The 23,295-nt window shown below is 38.8% G+C and overlaps 1 protein-coding gene across 1 annotated transcript in view; it reads left to right on the forward strand.

Annotated features, from left to right (window-relative positions):
- Positions 1-23,295, forward strand: part of SULF1 (sulfatase 1) — a 123,789-nt gene that overhangs the window by 94,760 nt on the left and 5,734 nt on the right. Inside the window, exons 15-22 of the mRNA XM_009995563.1 lie at positions 13,022-13,238; positions 16,129-16,366; positions 18,125-18,221; positions 18,307-18,401; positions 18,818-18,883; positions 19,372-19,544; positions 22,291-22,433; positions 22,547-22,670. Coding sequence (XP_009993865.1) covers positions 13,022-13,238; positions 16,129-16,366; positions 18,125-18,221; positions 18,307-18,401; positions 18,818-18,883; positions 19,372-19,544; positions 22,291-22,433; positions 22,547-22,670 — 1,153 coding nt within the window. The remainder of the gene's footprint in view (positions 1-13,021; positions 13,239-16,128; positions 16,367-18,124; positions 18,222-18,306; positions 18,402-18,817; positions 18,884-19,371; positions 19,545-22,290; positions 22,434-22,546; positions 22,671-23,295) is intronic.

The following is a 23,295-nucleotide window of genomic DNA, read 5'->3' on the forward strand; positions in this document are numbered from 1 at the left end:
TCACAAAACCAGAAGTTACTGCACCTCTGACTAGTATGCTTACACCTACAGCTCTGTAGTGTGTACACCGGGAGGCACCCAAATTACGAAACAGTTAATCTGACCCTAAATTCTCTTCAATCCATTCTGAATTATTGTTTTATCTACAGTAACATATGAAGATGAATTTACTGGGGAGATGTGGAAGGGATCTGTATGCCCTCCCACTGACACCACCTCCAACCAGGCACATGCTGGGGGCGCCAGGCAGTGTCTCACACACTCCCTGCCATCCTCCTCCTCAATCCCGATCCCCACACACCTCCCCGGAGGAGTGTGAGGCAATTTCTCCCAGGCAGGCGCTTGTGCCTTTCCCTTAGATGTTTGCTCAGACTGCTGTAGTCGGCTGTAGGCCTCGTGCCGAAATACGGGAAAGCTGTTTGGAACAGGAGCATAAAGCCTCACTGTGTTCTGCTTCCATCTGCAGCCACCCAGGGTGCTTCGCCCAGGGCAGGTAAAGCTGCAAAAAGGAGGGCGCTGGGCAGAGAGAACTCACTCGGGGAAATGCTCCCTCCCTACCTTTCCTCTTCTCATTCATTAGAGCAGTGTTGCAGTAAATCTTGGTTAATCCCAGATTGGATTGGAATATGTTTTGGCTGGCACATCCTCGGTCAGGTCCTCTGCCACAGCTCTCACCTCACACATGCTCCTTAAATGTGGCCACTTTTGAAGGGATATACAGAATATCACAGTCTCACCCAAGGGCAAAGTTTTCAGGAGTTCAAACACTGCCATTGTAAACAGAGATTAAATTTGAAAAACTGAACATTTTTATAAAAACTAAAGGAGATCATTTGAGTCATTTAGACTGTTAGACGCTAAAATGTTTAGTTTTAAAATACCAAAATGTTTTCTTTGCAATTATTTCTTACACTTCTTACCTCTTATGCCAAAATTTAGGTTTGGAATACTGTTACTTTTCCACATATGAATAGAAAAGTTTAAGTGTCCTGACCAGGTATCACACATGGAGCAGTAAGAAGCATTGGTCCCAGACCTGTTCCCAAGTCCACTGCCATATACTTGTCTTTCCATCCCATATCAGTCAATCCTGTTTGATCAAAGGGCAGAGGGAGAAGACCTTGAGCCAGCAAGAAGATGGCTTCAATAGTGTCTCTCCCACCTATGGACTCCCACTGATATCCTTTAAATGCTGAACATACAGTCCAGCAGCCATCCTTCACAGCTGGATGAAAGACAGGGCTGAACTGACATTTCAATAGCAGTTTTCAAACCTAGCCATCACTGTATTTAAATTGGTTTCTTAAACAAAGAGACCAAAGTTGCCCTTGTTACTTCTAGCATCCTGGAGGCCTCTTGCAGGGATGCTGAAGTTAAATGTGCCAACAGAAACCTCCTGTCAGACAGAGCAAGGGCTGCTACCCTCTTGGAGATGGGCAACATATACTTACAATGGAAGTCAACATCAATAGGAAGGGTGTGAATTTAAAGACCAACATTGGAAATAACATGAACATCAGCAAGGTATTGCAGTGTGAAATAAGTGTCTGTGGGGTTTTTCAATGTAGAAAAGTTCCTATAGAAAATTGTAAGTTAATAGGCCAAACAATTTTACTTTAGCCCAAGTGGCTGCTGATGTGCAATATGAGGCATCATAGTTTAATATGAAGTTCCTCAGCAGATTTCCCATAGTCATTGTGCATCTTCTGGAAAAAAGAAAGAGGAAATATTGTTATGTAGGTTTTAAGTTTGTTTTATCTTTTGAGATTAGTACCTTTAATTTAAATTACGTAGGTGCAAATACAGAAAATCCTCATTTTCATTTTGGTGGTTTATAATGCTTCCTACATTTACTCCAACCAGTTGCAGTTAACATCACTTACATTAAAATCACCTTCACAGAATGAACAATTGATGACTCATTTTTAAATAATTAAATTACTGGTCTGTAGGAAGTTGCTGCTAAATGTCTGGAACTAAGAAAAAGCATTTGGTGCACTAATATACCAATGTACTGCCTAGTATAGTTACAGCTTGTACTTCATTTTAATTTACTTCAGTTAATAACCATTTTGTTTGAAATGAAGAGCACAATCGGGAGTTGAAAAAGAAGGAAAGCTGTTTTTCCTATACCAAAATGAGGTGTGATCCTGAGACCCACTTGTTCCAAGATCTCCAAGGATATGGTACTCAGGAAAGTAATTGCTTCAGCTTGTTTTGTACTTAATAAGCAATGTCTACATTTAAAAATAAATAAATAAATAAATAAATAGAGACATAAGTACATAAATAAATAAAATATAACCTGGCATAGTAATGATCTTTTATTAATTAAAGTTTCATGACCATTTTTTATGCCCAATGTCTATCCAAAAGTAGATAAACACAAACAAACAAACAATAACAACAACCAAAAAAAAACAGGGAAAAAACCTAAACATCTGTAAATTACTATAATTATTCAATATTTTTTTAATTTCTGAATGACTGCCAAAATAGAGCTAAGAATTTTAGATTATAGATTACATTTAGCTACAAATCAGTAGGCCTTATTGGTTAAAAAATAAAAATAAAAAAAAAAAAAAGTTTTGTTTCAGTAAGAAAAAACAGCTATAAAATGAGTATGCAAAATTGTAAAACTATTTTCATCATTCTTTCTAATTAATATTTTTTTTTTAGCACCACTGACAAGCTGCATCCCTTTCATTGCAGAGCACTCGCCTCGCTATTCCCTCACAATCCCCTTGATGTGAGAACAGTTCCCAAAAGTTCATGCATCTCCTTGAGAAAGTTTCAGAAGTGAGATGTGCACAACTGCATGGATATGTGCGCTTTGGAATTAGTTGTGTGCAGCCAGTGATTATCACAGGTCAGCAGTGAGCCCTTGTGGTGGAAAGGAACGTGCCAGTTGAGCTGCGTTAGTGAGAGCACAGCTAACAGGTCATGGGAAGCTCCTCCTTGGTGCTTGTGGGCTGCAGCTGGGGAGCTGCATTTGGGTTGGAACCTCCATTAGCTGAGGAGCTTTGGCAAGCTGGAGCAAGTCCAGGGGAGGACCTCAGAGATGGTCAGGAACTATTTAGGAAGAGGAGAGGTTTGTTTATCCAGGAGAACATCAGGCAAAGGGACAATCTAATTGCTTCTTTCTACTACCTAATGCATAATTGAAGAGAAGACATTTCTTGGAGGTGCACAGAAAAAGGGCCATCAGCAACAGACAAGTGGCAGCAAGGGATAGTCTGACAAGTGTGTGGAAAAAAATGTTGCCATTAGAGTGATAAAGCACTGGAGCCCAAAGAAGTTGTGAAGGTCCATCCGGGGATGCTTTCAAAACCTAATAATGTTGTTCCTGCTTTGAGGAGGAGGTTGAACTAAATGACCTCCAGATGTTCCTTCCAGCAGTTGCACATGGTCTTAATTTTTTTGCTTAATATGTGGACTCAAGGATTTCATGTTTCCTTCCCCTCCTCAGCTTCATAACTCGGAAAGTGCTGCTAATTTTGTCCATCTTGTGAGTGAGTTATGGATCACCTGCCCATCTCGCATTTGGATACAAACTAGATTTTGGGTCCCACCCTGACCCAGCTCTTGACCTGCCCTCGCCCACAGCACAGCCAGTCCCGTCACATGCAAGCCAGATTCACCCGCCTCTGTAAAGCAGCAGTGGGGTGGACTTTCTACTCAGCTTTGGGGTTTTGAGAGAGGCAGGGGCTTCTTTTCCAGTCCCTCTTTCACATTCAGTGTGCTATAAGAAATTGTGATGGGAACTAGAGGTTTCTTTTGTAGTTTAGATGCCAAAATTGTCACCAGTGTATGTGATGTAACTTACTGAGGTCACCTGATTGAGCCCAGTTGGGTTAGTAGTGATGACTGATGGGGTTTAGCACTTAAATAATTTGCAGGGGGGGTTTATATTTCTTTGATACATATTCCTCCTCTCAGTTTTACTGTAATAAAGGTACAAGGTACAGAAATATCTACCCATCTGCTACATTGCTATCCTTGCTGTTGTTTAAAGCAATCAGTGAGAACCTTTAACTAAGACTTCCTTAATTTTCCAAAACAGCAGAAATAATAGCATGTGAATAAATATTTCTCTGGACTAATACAACCTTATCAAGACACATATCTCCTCTCAGATTTCCTCTGAAATAACCTGAGATCAGAATATATGTTAGTTGAGGAGGTTTAGAGGCAAGCTGCTCTTAAATCCCTTGGCAGGTTATTTTTGTTGAACTCGCTCCATCTTCTCACCCATGAAATTCTGGGTAGTTAGCAAATATCAAATAAAAGCATGTTAACTGTGTTTTCATTTATATTTTTTTTCTCTCTTCCCTTACCTAAACATGCAATTAATTAGTTGAGCTAATTCATGAGTATTTATTCTTTTTTCTCCACCAGTCTGAGTCATAGGAATTTCCTGAGGCGTAATTTTGATTTCTGGGACTTAACACTGTTTCCCAGAGAGCAGTTACCTTTTGAGGCCTTGTGACTGATAGCCTGGGTGTCTCCAGTGCACTGTTCAACCCATTACTTACAAACAGTATTAAATTCAGAGACAAACATGCATTTTTATCCTCTTACAAAAATTACACAAACCACAAACTAATTTTAAAGTTTTCCCAACAGGGGGAAAAAAAAAAAAACAAAAAAAAAAAGCCACCTTCTCAAAATGAGGACTCTGAGGCTTTGTGTTTCAAATTTTGACTCTTAGGTTGGATGACTCAGCAACCAAACTCAGACATAGGTCTGTTTATTTTATGGGCATACATCTTCTACCATCTGCTCAGCACTACCTGCCAGTTTGAGAACAGCAAAGGTCTGAAACTTGTAAAGATCTGTAGTCTGCTGCCAGCTCCAATGAGCACTGACAGTGAGCAGAACGGAAAAATGTGTTGTGCTGCCCAGGTTTGTATGACATGCCTGCCCATGAACTCAAATAGAGCTAAGCAGGTATAATGTCATAGCCCCTAACCTTCCTGGTGCTCTTTTTTTCATTAACCTTAGCTTTAGAAATGCAGAATTTTGTGTTTCTTCCTGAGGAAGTGGATCCCAAAACGACCCTAAAGAAATAATGTTCAATTTGGAGACTATTCCTGAAGACTGTACAGTGAGATTTCAGTTAGCTTAGGTCTCAATGTATTTTACAGTGATTTAAGGCTTTACAGGTGGTCACTTGAGACATGTTACTGAACCCAAGCATCAGCTCTGTGGTAAATGTGCAAGGTTCTTCTGGCTCTCATCCAACAAATGTTACATAGTCTGTACATACCTCTTATTTCTCACGTACCTTCTACCATATAAACATATAGCATAATAGTTTAATTTTATTGTTCATGTTCATATTTATCACATTATCATATCAGCATTCAGTTGAAAACATAACTATCTGTAATGCTAAAAGAGCACTTGCCATCAATCAGCTTACAGATAATATTGTAAAGGAAATTAGAATGGGGCTTGTTAGGTGTAGTCTGGTTTGGCTCAAGTATCTATGTTCTCATAAAATAAATATCACAGACTATGCATTTGTAAAGGTCAGCTTTATGACCAGCTGCAGAGTAGGAATAAAAACACATAAGCCAGTAAGAGCTGGCCAGAAGTGTCAGATGGCTGCACAACAACTGACAGCCAGACTCTGGGCACCCACTAAAACCCAACTAAAATTATCATGTCGCTTATAAACATCACTCGCAGATCCACCCAGTTGTCGAAAGGCCTCCTGATGCCTGCAGAAGCTGAAAGGCACAGGTGATCAACCTGTTTTACCAGAATACCTGTTTCTTTGCCACCTGTCCACTGATACTGCCTTTTCTTAATAATAATTCAGCAGAGCATTTTGGCACAGGCTTAACTGGAAGCATAGGTGTTTCAGACCAGTCCTGTAGTTAAAACTAAGTACATACTTCAGTGCTTTCATGAGCAACTCTTGCAGATATTGCTCTCTTTAGACACTGCAGAGTCATCACTCATAGTTGACAGAAACATGCTTGCAACACCGTTGCTCAAGAATTCATAGGAATTACCAGAAAATATATTATCCCTTGTTAAAATGCCACCCTGTTTGTGAATTAAAACCAAATAAGAAGATAAGTTCTTTTATCTCTGAAAATAATCCTTCAAAATGTGGTATTTTATATTTCAGCCTAAATATTTAAGTTTCCTATTAAACAGATGCAGCTCTTTCCAGATTTTTCAATTCTTCAAATTTAAGCAATTCTTAATCTTAAGTACCAGCTATATTGTGGATAAAATCCAGAGATATTCCAGTCTGGGTAGATCACTGATTTCACTGGTTTAATATCTTTCAATGCACAACTGTGTTCAGCATTTTTATAACTATCTTATCAGTGTTTTCTAATAGAAAGACTTGTTGGTAGAATGGCAACTTAAAAAGCAATTTTAGACAAAAATGTTTGCACAGAAAACATAGATTATACAATAATAATTTTAGCACTTTCTGTTGTACTTCTTTTTGAAGTTTCCATTTTAAAATATCCAGTGAAATATGGCATAAACTAACTCCTCTGTGAATTAAATGTATATGACCCAGTAGTAACTGATTATTATTGGTATTGCTATTTGTAACTGAAAGGCTACATTTACCATTTTTATTGGCTCATACTTGTTTGCACCTGAGAGTGGACATTTATTGGATAATAGCAGCAGTCTGTTGATATTGTGTTGTAACTTCAGACAAGCTAATAGATTTGGTAAAGGATGTTGTGAAGGTGAAATATGTTATGTGTCCAAGTGCCTACACTTCTAGAGCTGACAATGCAGTCCATGCATTTTTTTATGAACTACAACTGATACAACTGTGACACTTAAAATCAATATTGTGTATACATCAAGAATGTGAAATTGTGTCATCTGTAACCTTCCTATGCTATTTCATCTTTCTTCCACTTCTTAAAAGCTGTGAAGTAGCTCAAAATTTGAAATTTCCATACAGTTATGTCTGTTATACAGTGAATAATTTCTTAATTCTTTTTTTTTCCTTCCAGTTATGACCCTGTGCATTTAACTGAATGTATTTCTGTCATACATTACTCCTCTATTACACCAGTTCTTAATAGGACAAATTGCTTCCCTGTCTTTTGAACTACTGACCATTGCATTTTTCAGGAACATTTTCTCAGGGAGTAAGGCTGTATATAAATAACCATCTTTGAATACATTCACATCAGTAGACTCTGGAGCTGTGCATGATTCAACAGGAGGTGGTCCAGTTATGAGGGACTGGTACAAAAATAGGGATCTGTCCCTGTGGGCAGTGTCAACACTGTTCTAAAGTGAAAGAAGAGATTTTTGTTCCACAAAAATGCAGCGATACCTGTCAGGGTATCTCTGTGAAAAAGCTGTGCTCACATGCAATGTTCAAATTCTGGTGAGATGCAGCAACACAGATGAATATTTCCAGAAGCATTTAGGAGCCTCGTTCAGAACCAGGGTTCATGAGTGCTCTGTAGGAATGTGAAGAGAATATGGCCTTGACTTGTAAAGATTTCTCAGCATCCGGGTCCAGTTCAGCAGAAACAAATTGCTGCTGCTCTGTACTATTTACTGTAGCTAACTAATTATAAGGCACTTTTCAATGCATTATGTGACGTGGTATCTTTGAATGGCACAGAGAAAACAATACCAGGATTCAGTTCTTATTGAGGTAGCACAGCCCTAAACTAGGCTCCCTTACTGATAGCATCACACCAGCTCCCCTGACACTCACCTAGGTCTGATTACTGCTAATAGAGGAAAATGGTACACACATACACAGCCCATGATAGTATTTTCATCTAAATTGTTTTCAAATCTAGATCATGCTGTTTGAAACAGGAAAAAAGGGAAATGAGATATTGAGGACATGTATAAATTCATGAAATCTTCCTTTTCATGCCTTATCTTAACATTCCCTAAGCCAAGCAATAATATTTCAAGTCAGTCATGCGCTACCAAAATGAAAAAGCACCTGTAAAAATATTGTCTCCGTGTTGTATTTCAGATTGCATGTGTTTCAGGGTTTCATAGCTTTGTGATAAAATCTGACAAGATTTGTAACACTAAAGTGTCTGCTGCAAATATTGGGTAATTACATTTCTTGGAAACTCTTTGCTCACCTACTCTTAAGATATTTTTCACGAATTGTCTAATTAATTTCCCTTCTTTATGAGGGGGCAGAAACACTCTCAAAGCTGTCACAGTCTATTAGATAAACCAAGTTGTTTTGAAATCCTACTTAAGTAGATATTTACAGTACAGCACATCACAGTGATTTGTCCTAAATGTATACTTTTATACCCTGATTATATTCAGTAATTAAAGAGACTTACTTGATTTTAAGGCACTGGTGCAAACTGATTAATATCAGGAAGCTGACACCCAAGGTAGTTATCAAGTCATTTGCTATTGTCTTGCTCATGTAGCTCTAAGTCACCGCTGGAACCCCGCCAGCAGCAGCCAAAGCCACCAAGTACAAACAATACCCTTTTAACCAGGTCATTTGCTCCCCTTTTCCTTTGAAATTACTTTATAAGGGCAGACTCCTACCCCCAGAAGAAAATACATCTTGCTAATGACATCATCCTCTGAAAAGCTCCTGCTGCAGTGTGTTTGCCTTCCCACTGAGGAGCAGGCACATGTACTTACGTGTTTGAAATTCATGTTTGGAAGAAATTAAAACAGCTTGAGCTCCCGAATGATAGAGTAGCATAGCATAGCTTAGTGTGGAGTGGAGTAGGAAAGGATAGGATAGGATAGGATAGGATAGGATAGGATAGGATAGGATAGGATAGGATAGGATAGGATAGGATAGAATTAGAACAGAATAGACTGTTTCAACTGGAAGGGACCTAGAGTAATCATCTAGTCCAAATCTCTGACCACTTCAGGGCTGGTGAAAAATTAAAGCATGCCATTAAGGGCATTGTCCAAATGCATCTTAAACACTGGAAGGCTTGGTGCATTAATCACCTCTCTAGGAAACCTGTTCCAGTGTCTGACCACCCTCTCATTACAAAAATGCTTCCTAATGTCCAGTCCAAACCTCCCCTGGCATAGCTTTGAACCAGTTCAACACATCCTATTGCTGGATCCCAAGGAGAAGAGCTCCGGACCTCTCTGTCTTCTTCCCTCTTCAAGACACTGCAGAGAGCAATGAGGTTGACCTTCAGCCTCCTTTTTTCCAAACTAGAAGCCCAAAGTCCACAGCTGTTCCTCATAGGATGCTCAGTCTTTACTTCTACATCTTTACTTCTACTTTGTCTCTTTAATTTGCTGCCAGGGGTAGGGAGTGATCTGGAAGAGCTGGCAGCCAGCACACTCAGAGCCAGCCGGGGCTCCAAGCACGTGTGCAGAACAGACTCTGCTTCAGTTTGGAGCATACCTGTTCCAGTGTCTGACCACCCTCTCATTACAAAAATGCTTCCTAATGTCCAGTCCAAACCTCCCCTGGCATAGCTTTGAACCAGTTCAACACATCCTATTGCTGGATCCCAAGGAGAAGAGCTCCGGACCTCTCTGTCTTCTTCCCTCTTCAAGACACTGCAGAGAGCAATGAGGTTGACCTTCAGCCTCCTTTTTTCCAAACTAGAAGCCCAAAGTCCACAGCTGTTCCTCATAGGATGCTCAGTCTTTACTTCTACATCTTTACTTCTACTTTGTCTCTTTAATTTGCTGCCAGGGGTAGGGAGTGATCTGGAAGAGCTGGCAGCCAGCACACTCAGAGCCAGCCGGGGCTCCAAGCACGTGTGCAGAACAGACTCTGCTTCAGTTTGGAGCATATGAAAGCCAGAAAAGCCCCTCACAGTGGCATAGTCCCACCAGGTTTCAGGTAGGGAGTTTCAGGACTCCATTGGTGTGGGGAGTATTAAGGTTCCTCTTCCAGGTTTTCTTCCTCTCTGAAGTTAAATTGAGGGAGAAGAAACACTGGAAATGGGGAGCTGAGGTGAGAGGGAAATCGTTGCTGGAGGGTGGGTGGTGAAATGAGATGAAAGAAAGAAAAGATGAGCTAATGACAGGAAAAAAGCCTGATACAGGTTAAGTTTCACAACTTGACTGAAACAATATAACAGCTTGTTATAGTCAAATGGCAGGATCCTTCTTTTCCTCTCCCATCAGTTGTGGTTGGTTGTGTTTTTTTTAATTCTGAGTCTTTTCTACTGAGGGAGAAAATAAATCAGCACAGAGTTCATGTCTGCATGCAGACAGAAGCAGGGACTATCTCATATTCCTATGGCAACAGTTAATAGTTGAATCAGCTTAGGTGTCTTGTGAAACATTGCTATAAAAAGGAAAACATTGGGAAATATTTTTTTTAAAAAACATACACAACCCCCTCCACCATACACAAATTAAAATTTAATGAAGACAAATTTAGTTTGTGTATGTGCCAATATTTTTTAATTGATGGAGAAATGGGAATCCAGAAACCAAACCAAAGGTAGAAAATAAAGGAGGGGAAGGGGCAGTGCATCAGACAGAATTTTCTTTTATGTGCATTAATGCATTTTATAGATCTGAAGACGAGCAGAAGGACCATTATGACTTACTGCATAATGCATGCTCAGTGCTGAATTATGTTGGCATGGGCAGGGATTCAGGAAAGTTAGTCTAAAATTTCCATCTTGGAAACATCTTTATAATGACACTTTGAACACTAAAATTTAAAAAAAATAAAATAAAATTTTAAAAAAGAGGAACTGAATCACATTAAACCCCTGTTTTAAGTATAGAACTTCTATTGGCTTGTAATAGACACAGAGAGTCTTGCTTCAATGTTAGTCATAATACTGTTAAAAATTATCTAAATGGCTATAGAAGCTACTCGTGGAACCTCCTGCTATAATTAGTGTTAGACAAAGAATACTTATTTTACTTTAAAATGAGGGGTTTGAGACTCATTAAAAACTAGTGCTGTATGTTTATAGAAGTAACTTGTACCAAATAAACACAGGAAATATAGTGGTGCAGTCAGTTCTTATCCTGTAACAATCTTCTCTTGCTGCACATGCTATTGCAGAATAAAACCCTGCTAAGTGTTATAGCTCTCAGACACCTTTAATTGTAGAAAGTCACCTTGTCACTTGTAGGTGGAGGTTTACACTGAAAGTCTGGGCGCAAATGTAATTTCTCTTGCAGCCATCAGGCATGTGCAATTCTATTACACATGGTTTACCATGTTGGGATCAAAGTCATTCCAATCCACAGGCAAGGTCTCTGAGCATGGGATCCATCTTTTAGCCCAGCTCATGTGTTAGGCTAAAGAGTGTTTTCATGGTGCTGTGGTTCAGAACCATATCAGCTCACTTCTCAAGTTATCAGATCAGCAAAACTATCTGAAGCTGAGTTTTCTTTCTTTATTCTTCAGTCAGCTTGGCAGCACCCCCAAAACTGTTCAGAGAAGCCACTAGACAATGGAAGAAACTTACTGAAATGTGTGTGCTCTGATATTAATGTCAATTTCAAATATTAAGCTGGGGATTCCATCAGGACCAACATCCACCTATCCTATTGTTCATGAGGCAGGAGAAAATGACTCTTTTCAGTCACAGGGATGAAAAAAGAGCACATTATAGGGAAACTTAGCTGAAACTGCAATTAAAAGGTTCCAGTAACCAATAGCATTGATGACTTTTGTTTTCTATGTTATTCAACCAAACTTAGTTGCAGCCTCTGGTCATCATGTCTTAAAGATGTACAAGTGAACAAAAGTCATTGACATTTATCGTGGTATTCAAATTATAAATAAACATAAGTATTTTTAGTTCTCCCTATTCTTATTTGGACTACAACTGATACAAAATCTTCATAGATTCCTTAGCTTGTGTAAGGTGTTATGAATGCCACCTATAACCTAGCAGCCATATATGGCAAGCTTAGTGCATGAGCAAAGGAGCTCTGATCCATCAACACTTACCCATGTTCTTTTTAAAATGACATTTATCTTTTAAAGACAGTTCAATGTGGAAAGGAAATTGAAGTCCCAGTTGCTTTTGAATTTGAAATGTGAAGGCAGTGGAATCCACTGGAAAAATCCACCTGAAATCGTCCATCTGGTTCAGTGATGTTGATAATCAAGTCAGGCAGATACTGTGCAGACAAGCTGGGAACAACTCTGTTTCCTTTCATTCTCCCATACTTGCTCTGATATTCAGCACATGTAGGATGCCTTTTACAGGTACTCCTTTCAGTCTGCACCTTTTTCTCCCAAGTCTGATACAAATCTCAAGACTTAGGTACCCAAAGGTGTTTATCCAAGCTAATTTTTGGTTTACTACCCCTAAGGTTCTTCTCCTCCCTTGCACCTGCTTAGGTATGGAGAGGCTGGATGGGGGTATCAAGCTTTCAAACGTTCCTTTTCTGACATAAAATATCAAGACCCAGGAAAGTTTGCAGGTCTGGTGACATGGTTTGCAGGGACAGGTTGTAATTCTGACCACTGGCAAAAAAATAAATTACATGTTATTAGTAGTTTATGTGTTGTCCTATAAATCACATCTGCAATTTGTCCTTCTCTTTGCTAAGGAACCCTACAGCTGAACTAGTTCTTCTTCATCTAGGGGGATTTTTTCTTTTCCCCTGAATCGTGTTAGAAATTCCAAGTCCCAGAACAAAGAAACAAAGTTTGTTTTTTCAAAGGAAAAAAAAAAACAAAAAACCCAGCAGTTGGTGAAAACAGGCCTGACAGCTGCACTCTGTGGCTCAGTAAATTAAGACTTTTTATTTGCTCCTTTTGGGAATGTGTTTAGTCTAGATACTCTTGATTTATACATCTTTTTTTGGCTGAGGTGTTTTGTTTTTTTTTTAATGCAGATTTTCAGTGATTTCATTCAAACTTATGTTTGCCTAGCATGTTGAGAAGAATGTGAGTGAATTTAGTCCCTTAAAATGTTTCTCTTCTCAGTTTGCTATTCAAGGGATTGCTTAATTTTCAAAGAAATTTACCTGTCTTGCTTTACAACCCACTTGGAAGCAGCAGGAGGTTGGAGGGCTGCGGGGAAATCATCTTCATGTCTCTCTCTCCCAGAAGTGGCAGTGCACCGAGGATGCTTCTGGCAAACTTCGGATCCACAAGTGTAAGGTACCTAGTGACATACTTGCCATCAGGAAAAGGACCCGCAGCATCCACTCCCGGGGATACAACAGTAAAGACAAAGACTGCAACTGTGGAGACACTGATTACAGAAACAGCAGAACCCAAAGAAAAGGTCAAAGACAGTTCCTGAGAAACTCTAATGCACAAAGTAAGTGGCACCTGATATCTTGGACTCTGAGCAGGGAGAAAAGCCTTGCAGAGTGTTGGCTTGCCAGCCTACTCCTGCTTTTACCTCCGTGTCCAAGGAACATTAATGTGCAGTCAGGTTCTACCTAAATTGCCCCTGTAATAACAATAGTGGCAATATTTCTCCTGTGGATGGCAGTGAGGAACAGCCTTCAGGCTTGGGGTGGTGGCAGTGGGTGGTACTGGGATGGTGGCAGTGAGTGTACTGGGGTGGTGACAGTGGGTGTACTGGGGTGGTGGCAGCGGTGGTGGCCGCTCTGATGATGCTCTGGTGCCACCTATCGCGTTGCTCGGACGTGACAAGGCGGTGACATCTGCGGCGCAGTCAGCGCCGGTTTTTGCCAAGATGGGCAGCGCTCCTGCTTTCTTGCGCGGTGACCGCTGTGTTCTCCCGCCGTCCGGGGCCAGCCCGAAGCTTTGGGGCTGTGCCTGCTCTCGGCTCTAACGCCTCGGCAGGTGCGTCCCGGGGTCCCCGCAGGGACACGCGTGGGATTGCAGTGTCCTCTAGTGGAGCGTGGGCTGAAGTGAATGGTACAGCCGCACGTCGTTATCTTCCTGCTAACGGTTTCTACGAAAAGAAGCCATTCCTTTCAATGAAATAAATAGTTTCATCTATCCGCCCAGCAACGAAAGTGAAGTTCTGTAGTTACCACAACATAAGCAGACCTGGACTCCAGACTTTGTCCAAGACCAGGCTGTTTTCTCCTGCTGTCTACCTAGAATACTAGACTGGGGGATGAAATAAAGAAGCATCTTTAGAAGAAGATAGTGAAGTCGTATGAGAAATTTAAAAGTTAGAAGATACTGCACAGATGTCTATGAAATCAGAAAATAATGTCAGTATAATTAAAAATATTTCCTGATTTAAAGCCTCCCTCACTCTGGATGTGAACAAGAATCCTTGGTATTCTTTGTACATTCAAACACACTATTGTCTGTTTTGACTTGTCTCATTATTCAGACTAGTGCTGTCTTGATATAGTTTATTCAACTTGTTTAGTATGGTCTAAGGAGCTTTACAGTGTGTACAGGCAAACCTCTGCTGAAAAGTCTATGTCACAGACTGCCAGGGTGATTCTCAAACTGAGGAATGTTCCCCTAAGAGATATTTTCAAGGGGAAATACCTGTTGTGTACCTGGGAAAGTGGACTTGCCAGCATAGCAGCAAAGGGTGAATGGGGATTGTAAGTCGGGGAGGAGTGACTTGTGGAGGGAAAGGAGGCAAGTATGGAAAGCATCTGAAACAAGCATTAGAAAAAGTCCATTTGTTATTATTTTCTTCTTTACAACTTTCTTATTCCTCTTGCCTTGTCCTCCTTCTCCAAATCTGCCTTAACATTCATCCGAGTAGAGCAGAGAAAGACACACAATGAAGAGACGTTGTTAAGGCAATGACTAGCTCAGGCCTCAGTCTCTAGCTGGCACTTCAATAAGATGCTTTTATATTCCAGAGTCTTTCAGTGGCTTTATTAATACGTAGTATCATCAGAGACTACTGCAGTGCCAGAAATTGTCCCTTCTGACCCAATGAATCTTATCTTTCTGCATTATTTTTTAAAGGGTGATATGGTTATAAATCAGAAGGATGCTTTGAAACTAGAGTTTTACTCTTAACTGACTGGACTTGAAGCCTTTTTTCACCAGACAGCAGACAACCACTGAAACGGTTCAGAAGGATAGAATGGTTTAAATGCAGCATTGAGCAAAGCTCACTATCTACATTTTTGAAAGATTCTTGTGGGAAAGGTTCAGTGTGAGTCTCAAAGATGCTGACATAAAAACTGCAGTAGAACAGATGCTACCTGCCAAAGGCAGTACTTTCTCACAGCTCCCATTTTATCCTGCTGCATGAGTTATTAACTGTTGGGTGACAAAGGTGTGCTCAGCACCAATGTAACAAGTGGAAATGCCCTGCAGCAGATTTTTACAAGCTGAAATATATATTCCTAGGGTTCTGTGTGTGTGGTTTTGCTAGACAGAGTATGCTTTGGTGTGCTACTGACTTTGAGTTTTACCAGCCTGATCTGGGACAAGTCCATTTAGCAAAAGAAGTAAAAAGTGTAAGGTCTTTCAGGTTGAGACCAATTCTCATACATAACATTAAAAAACCCTCAGAGTTAATTGTCTTAGTTAATCTGAATCATATACATGGCTGCACACGCAAAACTCCAAGACAGTAACTAAAAGACCTGTAACCCTACTAAGCTCAAAGCTTTCAGCAGATAAAAGTGGCACAATAATTCTCATGGTAGCTTTATAATGCAGCACGTTTTTGGTGGTCTACGATTTATACACATAGATACAGATGATGTGTGTGTCAAAGTATATATACATATATATACACACACACACACACACACACACATTGATGTATAATGAATTATTGCCCTTTTAGTGCTTACCTTCAAAAAGAAAAATGTGTTATCTTTTTAAAAAGTCCTTTTCATTCTAAAGCATAAGCCCAACTTATGGCACATGCCAGTTTACAGGTGGTGACCTTGTTACACAGTTCTGAATGGTTTAATTTTCTGAAGTGGGCTTTAATCTCCCGGTGTCTGATTTTTTGAATGCCTCTTTCTAGATATCTGATTTCTGAGATAACAACATTATTCAGAGATGGCCAGACTAGCATGAAATGCCAACCTTGAAGCAATCAAAATTCCATGCTACTCGTGAAAGTGTGAGCCCCAGCATAACATAAAAACCCAAACAAACAAAAAAATCATTTTAAAAGTATCTGTAAAGCCACTGAAAAAAAAATAAGCTGGTTTTCCTGAACAGCATTGCTCATCATGGCATGGGTCATGTAGATGTGTATATGCAACCGGGACTGTTTCTTTCTTCTGCTTCAGAATACAAACCCAGATTTGTTCACACTCGCCAAACCCGGTCATTGTCTGTGGAATTTGAAGGTGAAATATATGACATAAATCTGGAAGAGGAAGAACTGCAGGTGTTAAAGACCAAAAGCATCACCAAGCGCCACAATGCTGAAAAAGAGGAAGAGGCAGAGGAAACTGTTAGTGACGCAATGATTGCTGATGGCACTGATTCTATAGGTCAACCCAACTCTGTCAGAGTCACACACAAGTAAGGTTGCTCTTTCTGTTTGTTTTTCTTAAAAGTAAATAATTTTCTAATTGCATTTTCTCTGTGTCAATTTGTAATTATTTTATTGTTACAATTTTTAAGAACTTAAAATTATCCTTGTAGACTTTAGATAAACGTGAGTTGTACTTGTTAGTAGGCAGAATCATTTAACTTTATTATGTGTATTTTAAAGGTAGGCATGTCATTCAGGTTTTATTTCTGAGGAGGAGTAGGCAACTCCAGTGGGATATTCATCCTCCACATCAAAGCATGCATCCTATGATGGATTAATCACCCTGTGGAGCTGACATGCCTGCTATTCATTATCAAATCTAGGCTAGCAACTTAGCAAAGAGGCTTGAGTTTGGGGGGACTGAAATCCCACACTAAATGAAGACAGATTAGATCAGTTATATTATCTTTCTTAAGATACATTAGACCTGTTTATCCCTGAAAAGACCTGCAATCATTTTTCCATCCTGAAAGATGCTTAGACGTCAGTTTTTAGCCCTACACTAAGCCTGAATGAGAAAGCAAAAATCTCAAAAATATTTAGAGTTTTTAAAATCTATTATGATTTATCTGAAAAGCCAGGCAGACATGGGCAATAAAAATATTTTATTGTATTCTTTTAATTGTGTTTAAAACATAAATAGCATTTCTCTTTTTTCCTTCTTTTTTTTTTTTTTTTTAAAATTTAATATCAAGGAAAACATAAAAGTTTATTTTTAATAAGGAAAAATTATTGGGGTTTGCATTTATAATTTCCAACCATGGCATTAATAAAGCCTTAAATAACTTTCTGGAAATTTTTTTATTTCTCCATAAAGCATTTTGACTTCTACAGAACACAGTGTTGCTTTCAGAATTCTTTGAGTGAAGAAAATAACATAATGGGATAACACGGGAGGAGATGAACATCTAAGTCTCCCTTTCTGCTATTCTTATAAAAAATTAGAAGAAGGGTTCTGATGAAACAGGACCCAAGAAAGGTTGTGTCTATGAAACTGGAATATTTCCATAATAAAATAATTTATGTTTGTCAGCATGGAAACTTTGAAAGTCCAGCCTGTAGTCTAGTGGATTTTCTATAACAGCCCTCAACTTGGGCCTTCCATGTGTTGGGTTTTTTTCTTTTGGTAGTTATATTTTCTCAAACACTTGTCAAAATATTTTGATAGTTGCATCTTTCTTTAACTTGAGTGTTCTGTTGGCTTTTTTTTTTTTTTTTTAACCACTTATTTGAACTCCTTTATCCAATTTTTATTATTTATTATATTGATCTTCAGCCCATTGACTTTATGTTCTGATTCTGGCTAATTTGCATGCTTGAAACATGAGTTTCACTCATTTGGCAAGAGCAGTGTATTTCTCAGCAGCTGGTGGTTTAATAAGCAATAGTATGGTTGGTTAACAAGAGGCTTTGCATTCTGAGCAGATTTTATTTTAAGTTTCAGTTTCAATTCCGATTGGATTAAGAAGCTCCAAGATGGGATTGCCATTGCATTTTTGCTTAGCAGGCACAGAGCATCTGTCATAGATGAGGATTTATTTCTCTTTATTTTGTAGAGAAAACAGGTTGAAGCTATTCTTAATATTGCTGAGTCAACATGAGAAGACCTTGTAGACTTTATTTATTTCTTAATAGAGTATAACAAAGGATTGATTAGGAATGATAGAAGAGAGAGAGAGAAAATAGGTAGGCAATTGGGAAACCACTGACCTTCTTTTCCCTATTTCTTAAACCTGTGTCTACAGATGTTTCATTCTTCCAAATGACACTATTCACTGTGAGAGAGAGCTGTACCAATCTGCCAGAGCCTGGAAGGACCACAAGGCTTACATTGACAAGGAGGTAAGAGTTATTTTAAAATCTTAGTTACACCTTTGCACTGCTAACTTTTCAAAGAATAATACAGACTTGGAAATATTCTCTGCAGATTGAAGCTCTCCAAGACAAAATTAAGAATTTGAGGGAAGTTAGAGGACACTTAAAAAGAAGAAAACCAGATGAATGTGATTGTAGTAAACAGAGGTAAGACAGATGACACTCAACACTGAAAGCTACACTGATCGCTAATGTTTTTCCACAGATTTTCCCTGTGTTTTGAGGTGGAAAAGAGAGAACATAAGCTTTATTTATATTTATAACTATTATAGGTACTCATTTTAGTTAGATCCCTTTTAATAAAAAAATGTGAATAAAAAAAGCTAAATGTTAAAATTTTAAGTTTAAATGTGTTTGCATTCTACTAAAATATTTGAACCTAGATGTGGTTTTGCTGTAATCTAGCATAGGATCACTCACACAGATATAACTTAATTAAATTAAGTTAAAATCTTAACTCATTCTGTGTAGTACCTTAAAAAATGTCAAAGATGGGATGCTTCTAGTGTGGTATTTTGTTGAAAACAGTTTCAGGACTTGATTCCTAATAATTTTCCCTGTAGCTACTACAACAAAGAGAAAGGGGTAAAGGCCCAAGAGAAACTCAAGAGCCACCTTCATCCCTTCAAGTAAGTTTTGTATTATCCTCTCACTCTGTCAGCTGGCTTTTTAGTGACTGGAGAAAAATAACTGGGGGGGGTGGTGTTGCGATTTTTGTTGTGGAGAGAGAAGGGGAGGAGGTGAGGAAAAGAAAAGGTCACGTATAGCAACCTCTCACAAGGAACCTTTAGTAGTTTTGGACAGACTTGTGGAAGTATATGGAGAACATTTCTTAAATCTGTTCATAGAAAATTGATTAAATTAATCATTTCACAAGCTGACTGAGCTCACAATTATTTAAAAGATCCAGTTTAACCTAAAGGCCACAGTGCATCATTCCTCATGCTTACTGAGGATAACACCTTGTCATACTGGGGTTGAAGCTGAGCTAGAAGATGGGTATATTCTCATACACTCATCTTTTAAAAAGCCAGAAAGATGTAAAAACTGCTAGTGCTGTTGTTAACCAAAGAGGGACTGTTCCCTGTCAGCCATGACCAACTTTCTCTCTGGACAGAGAAGCAGCGCAGGAAGTGGATGGCAAACTGCAGCTGTTCAAGGAGAACAGGAGGAGGAAGAAGGAAAGGAAGGGCAAAAGGCGCCAGAAGAAAGGAGATGAGTGTAGCCTTCCTGGACTGACATGTTTTACCCATGACAACAACCACTGGCAAACAGCACCATTCTGGAACTGTAAGTCTTATGTATCCACACAGACACGACCTAGGTTGTCCTCTGCTGTGCTACAGGCTTTCCACTTCAGGCAATCAGAGCATTACTTTTAAGAGCTGGCACTTAGTAATGCTACTGCTGCTGTTATTCTGAAGTATGAAGGAAGAATGTCACTTTAGCATGCTTGTAATTGTTGTATTACTTACATGAAATTACCACAAGAGGCTCCATTCTAAACACTGCACAAGCAAAAAGGAGAGTTGGCCTCTAGCTCGTAGACTTTTGAAAAAAGCCACTGAGATTTGTGTCATCTCTTGGAGACATAAATGACCAAATATTTCATAGGAATTCTAATTGGGTTCCTGGTTATTAATAAAAACCTTAGTCTTCCAATTGTTGTAAACAATTTTGGGACTTGACTTTCAATTTCGTCACAAATTTCAGCAAATAAAAGGTCTACTTTAGTTTTACCATTGTGGTTTCAAAGTGTATAAAACAATTTATATTACTATGAAGAAAACACAGATAATTTCCTTTGCAAATTCTTCCCATAATTCCCATTTTTTATATTCTAAAAGAGTTTAAAAATCACCACTGTGTAACACTCACTTTAAGACAGAAAGACATACTTAGAAAATATTATGTCTTTTTAAACTTCAGGATATATAAACATCCTATCAAGGCATGCTTCAACCCTTCTTGGTATTCAGCAAAACACCAACTTTCTCATTTGTAGTGGTGAAGGTAGAAAATTGATTGAAAACTGTACTTTCAAAAACTTCAAGATCAAATTATGATTAAGATACAACATGTTTGACTCAAAGAATATTTGCCAAGACCAATTTTTCATCTGGAGAAAGATATTGTCTCCTAGGGGTAACATGTTCTGATTGCACTAGAACATTTGCTGATACACTTCTTAAAATACCAGATGTTCCTAAAGCAGTTTGTATGCATGGGTTTTGTTTTGAAAATAATTAAATTGGCTTATTATTTTTAAACTGTGGAGTAACAAGCAGTTATGAAATGAGTACTCATATTGCTGAGCATTCTGGCAATGATCCAGCAACAGGGCATGGAGTAAAAAAATGTCCCTTTGACACTGTCCATTTAACTTTAAGAAGAGTCAATGTATTGATTCACAGTACACAGATAAAAAGGTCCAATACCATAACTGTTTTTCCAAAGTTTGTTCAAAACATTGATACCATTACAGCTAGTCACAGTACTAATAAGTAATCTAGGTAAATCTAAATAAAATCTAAGACTTGAAGAGGAATTAAAGAGGCATTATTCTACAGCTAAATTTTGTTAGCACTTTCTTTGAAAATTTAGAGAGATACCATTCTTACAGTTTATTCTCCTTGCAGAACAAGGTTATAAACAAGATATACTCAGGTCATCTCTATGGCTGCACCCATCACTGTGACATCTGGATTCAGATTACTTCAGTCTGGAATGGAATCCCATGCTAGGTTTCATAGAATCATCCTGGTTGGAAGGGACCTTGAAGCTCAACAAGTCCAACCATAACCTAAATGCCTCTACTGTAACCTAATTTGCCTGTTCAGTGCTTAAATCATGTCTCTAAGCACTATATCTATATTTCTTTTAAACACTTCCAGGGATGGTGACTCCACCACCTCCCTGGGCAGCCTGTTCCACTGTCCAACTGCTCTTTCAGTAAAGAAATAATTTATAATATTCAGCCTAAGCCTCCCCTGGCACGGTTTCAGGCCATTTCCTCTCATCCTGCCATTATTCAGCTGGGAGAAGAGGCCAACTGCCACCTCCCTGCAACCTCCTTTCAGGTAGTTGTAGAGAGCAATGAGGTCTCCCCTCAGCCTCCTCTTCTTTAAACTAAACAATCCCAGTTCCCTCAGTCTCTCCTCATAGGATTTATTTACCAGACCTTTCACCAGTTTTCCAAGTTGAAAAGTGAAAACAAAATGTAATTCAGTTACACTGCTTGGGATTGTCCTACAAAGGCTTGACTGAACAATTCAACTTCTCTCATTTGTGATTCAAATAAATGAAATGAGAGATTTCAGTTCAAAATAATAGTTAAATGGCAAACTCAAGCCAGTAAGGGAGAGCTGCCTAAAATAGGGCATAGGATTATCCACTGGTCTTCCCACCTTGCTTCATCCATCTTTCCTGCATTCAAGGCGCCAGGCAAGATACCTGCTTGCAAACCCATCTCTCTAGTGCCTAATCTCTCTCATTTGTCTGATCCCTACACAATGCTTTGTGCTTTCTTGACTGCTGTATCATTTCCATCTCACTCTAATATCAACTAACAACTTGACCTTCTTCTGAAGTGCTTACAATCCTGAAATTTTCTGTTATATTTGCATTACAGAGGCTCTACGTGGTTAAGGTTGCTTACCGGGGGGGGGGTAACAGTATCAAATATAGCAAGGAGTCGCAATGATTTAGAAGGATCAAGTTTTGTGTTGTGTTTTTTTTTCCTAAAGTCTCAATTCTGCTCAATCCTAATGAACTGCATATAACTTAGAACAGAATATGGCTCATTAACAATAGAATTTACTATCTTCTCTTTTCATTAAGTGTATGTTTGTGAAAAATACATTAGCAACATTTATTCTGGTTTAGATGACAATTCAACATTATTCAAATAGAAGGGTTTTTTTCAGTTGCTCTAGAATTTAAGCACATGAAAACCTATAGAGGTTTCACTAGATGTAGAAGGAGCAAGCATATTATTTTTTCACTAAAAACTAATGACTTGTTTCTTTAATTACAGTGGGCTCTTTCTGTGCTTGCACAAGCTCGAATAACAACACTTACTGGTGTTTGCGAACAGTTAATGACACCCACAACTTCCTCTTCTGTGAGTTTGCAACTGGCTTCTTGGAATATTTTGATATGAACACTGACCCCTACCAGGTAAACCTTTTTCCCTGTTACAAAATGTTGTTCACCAGACTCCTCTAGGTTGTCTTTTTTTTTTTAATTTCTGTTAACAAGTATTTTTCCCCTCCATCCCTCTTTTGTGTCAGCTGACAAATACAGTGCACACGGTGGAAAGAGGCATTTTGAATCAACTACACGTACAGTTAATGGAACTGCGCAGCTGTCAAGGTTATAAGCAGTGCAATCCGAGGCCAAAGGGACTTGAAACAGGTACAGGAAAAATAGAAGTGTTTATTTCCATTTTGTTCATTTTTCTTTTTCTGCCTAAGTAGTAACTGTATCCATGAAGTGTCACTCTCCTAAGTGTTGCTCTGAATAGCTTGGAACGATCCCCATACATCATCCTGTGCAACCATGCGACCGGGAAGCTTCTTTGCAAGTTGGCCAAGGTTATTCTGGACAGATAGTGATGACAAGCATCAACATTTGACAGAAATAGTGCAGCAAATTTATGTTATTTGAGCTAAGCAGTAACAAACATATGCAGATCTTCCTACTCATAACTTCTCTCTGTTTCAGGGTTTATTTGGTTAGATTTTGCCTCTCAATAGGTGCAGTATTAATATGTCCTGTTTATTCCAATTGCTGTCTGCCTATATGAACAAGTTCAGGCACTAAACCACAACTGAAACTTCACATTACAAACTTCCAATCACCAGTAGTCTCCTTCATGTTCTGAGGAAAGCAAATTTCTTTACAAGAGTCTCTGAGTATAGAAATAGCTGGTATTTTTACTTCATAACTCTGGAATTTAATTATATTTGGTTGATTGAATACTGTGATTTATTTATTTTTTTACAGGGATATTCCCTTCTACATAATTTGTGAAGTTGCA

This window comes from Chaetura pelagica, unplaced genomic scaffold (genome assembly GCF_000747805.2).
Source record: "Chaetura pelagica isolate M959 unplaced genomic scaffold, ChaPel_1.0 scaffold83, whole genome shotgun sequence".
In the NCBI taxonomy this organism is placed as follows: domain Eukaryota; kingdom Metazoa; phylum Chordata; class Aves; order Apodiformes; family Apodidae; genus Chaetura; species Chaetura pelagica.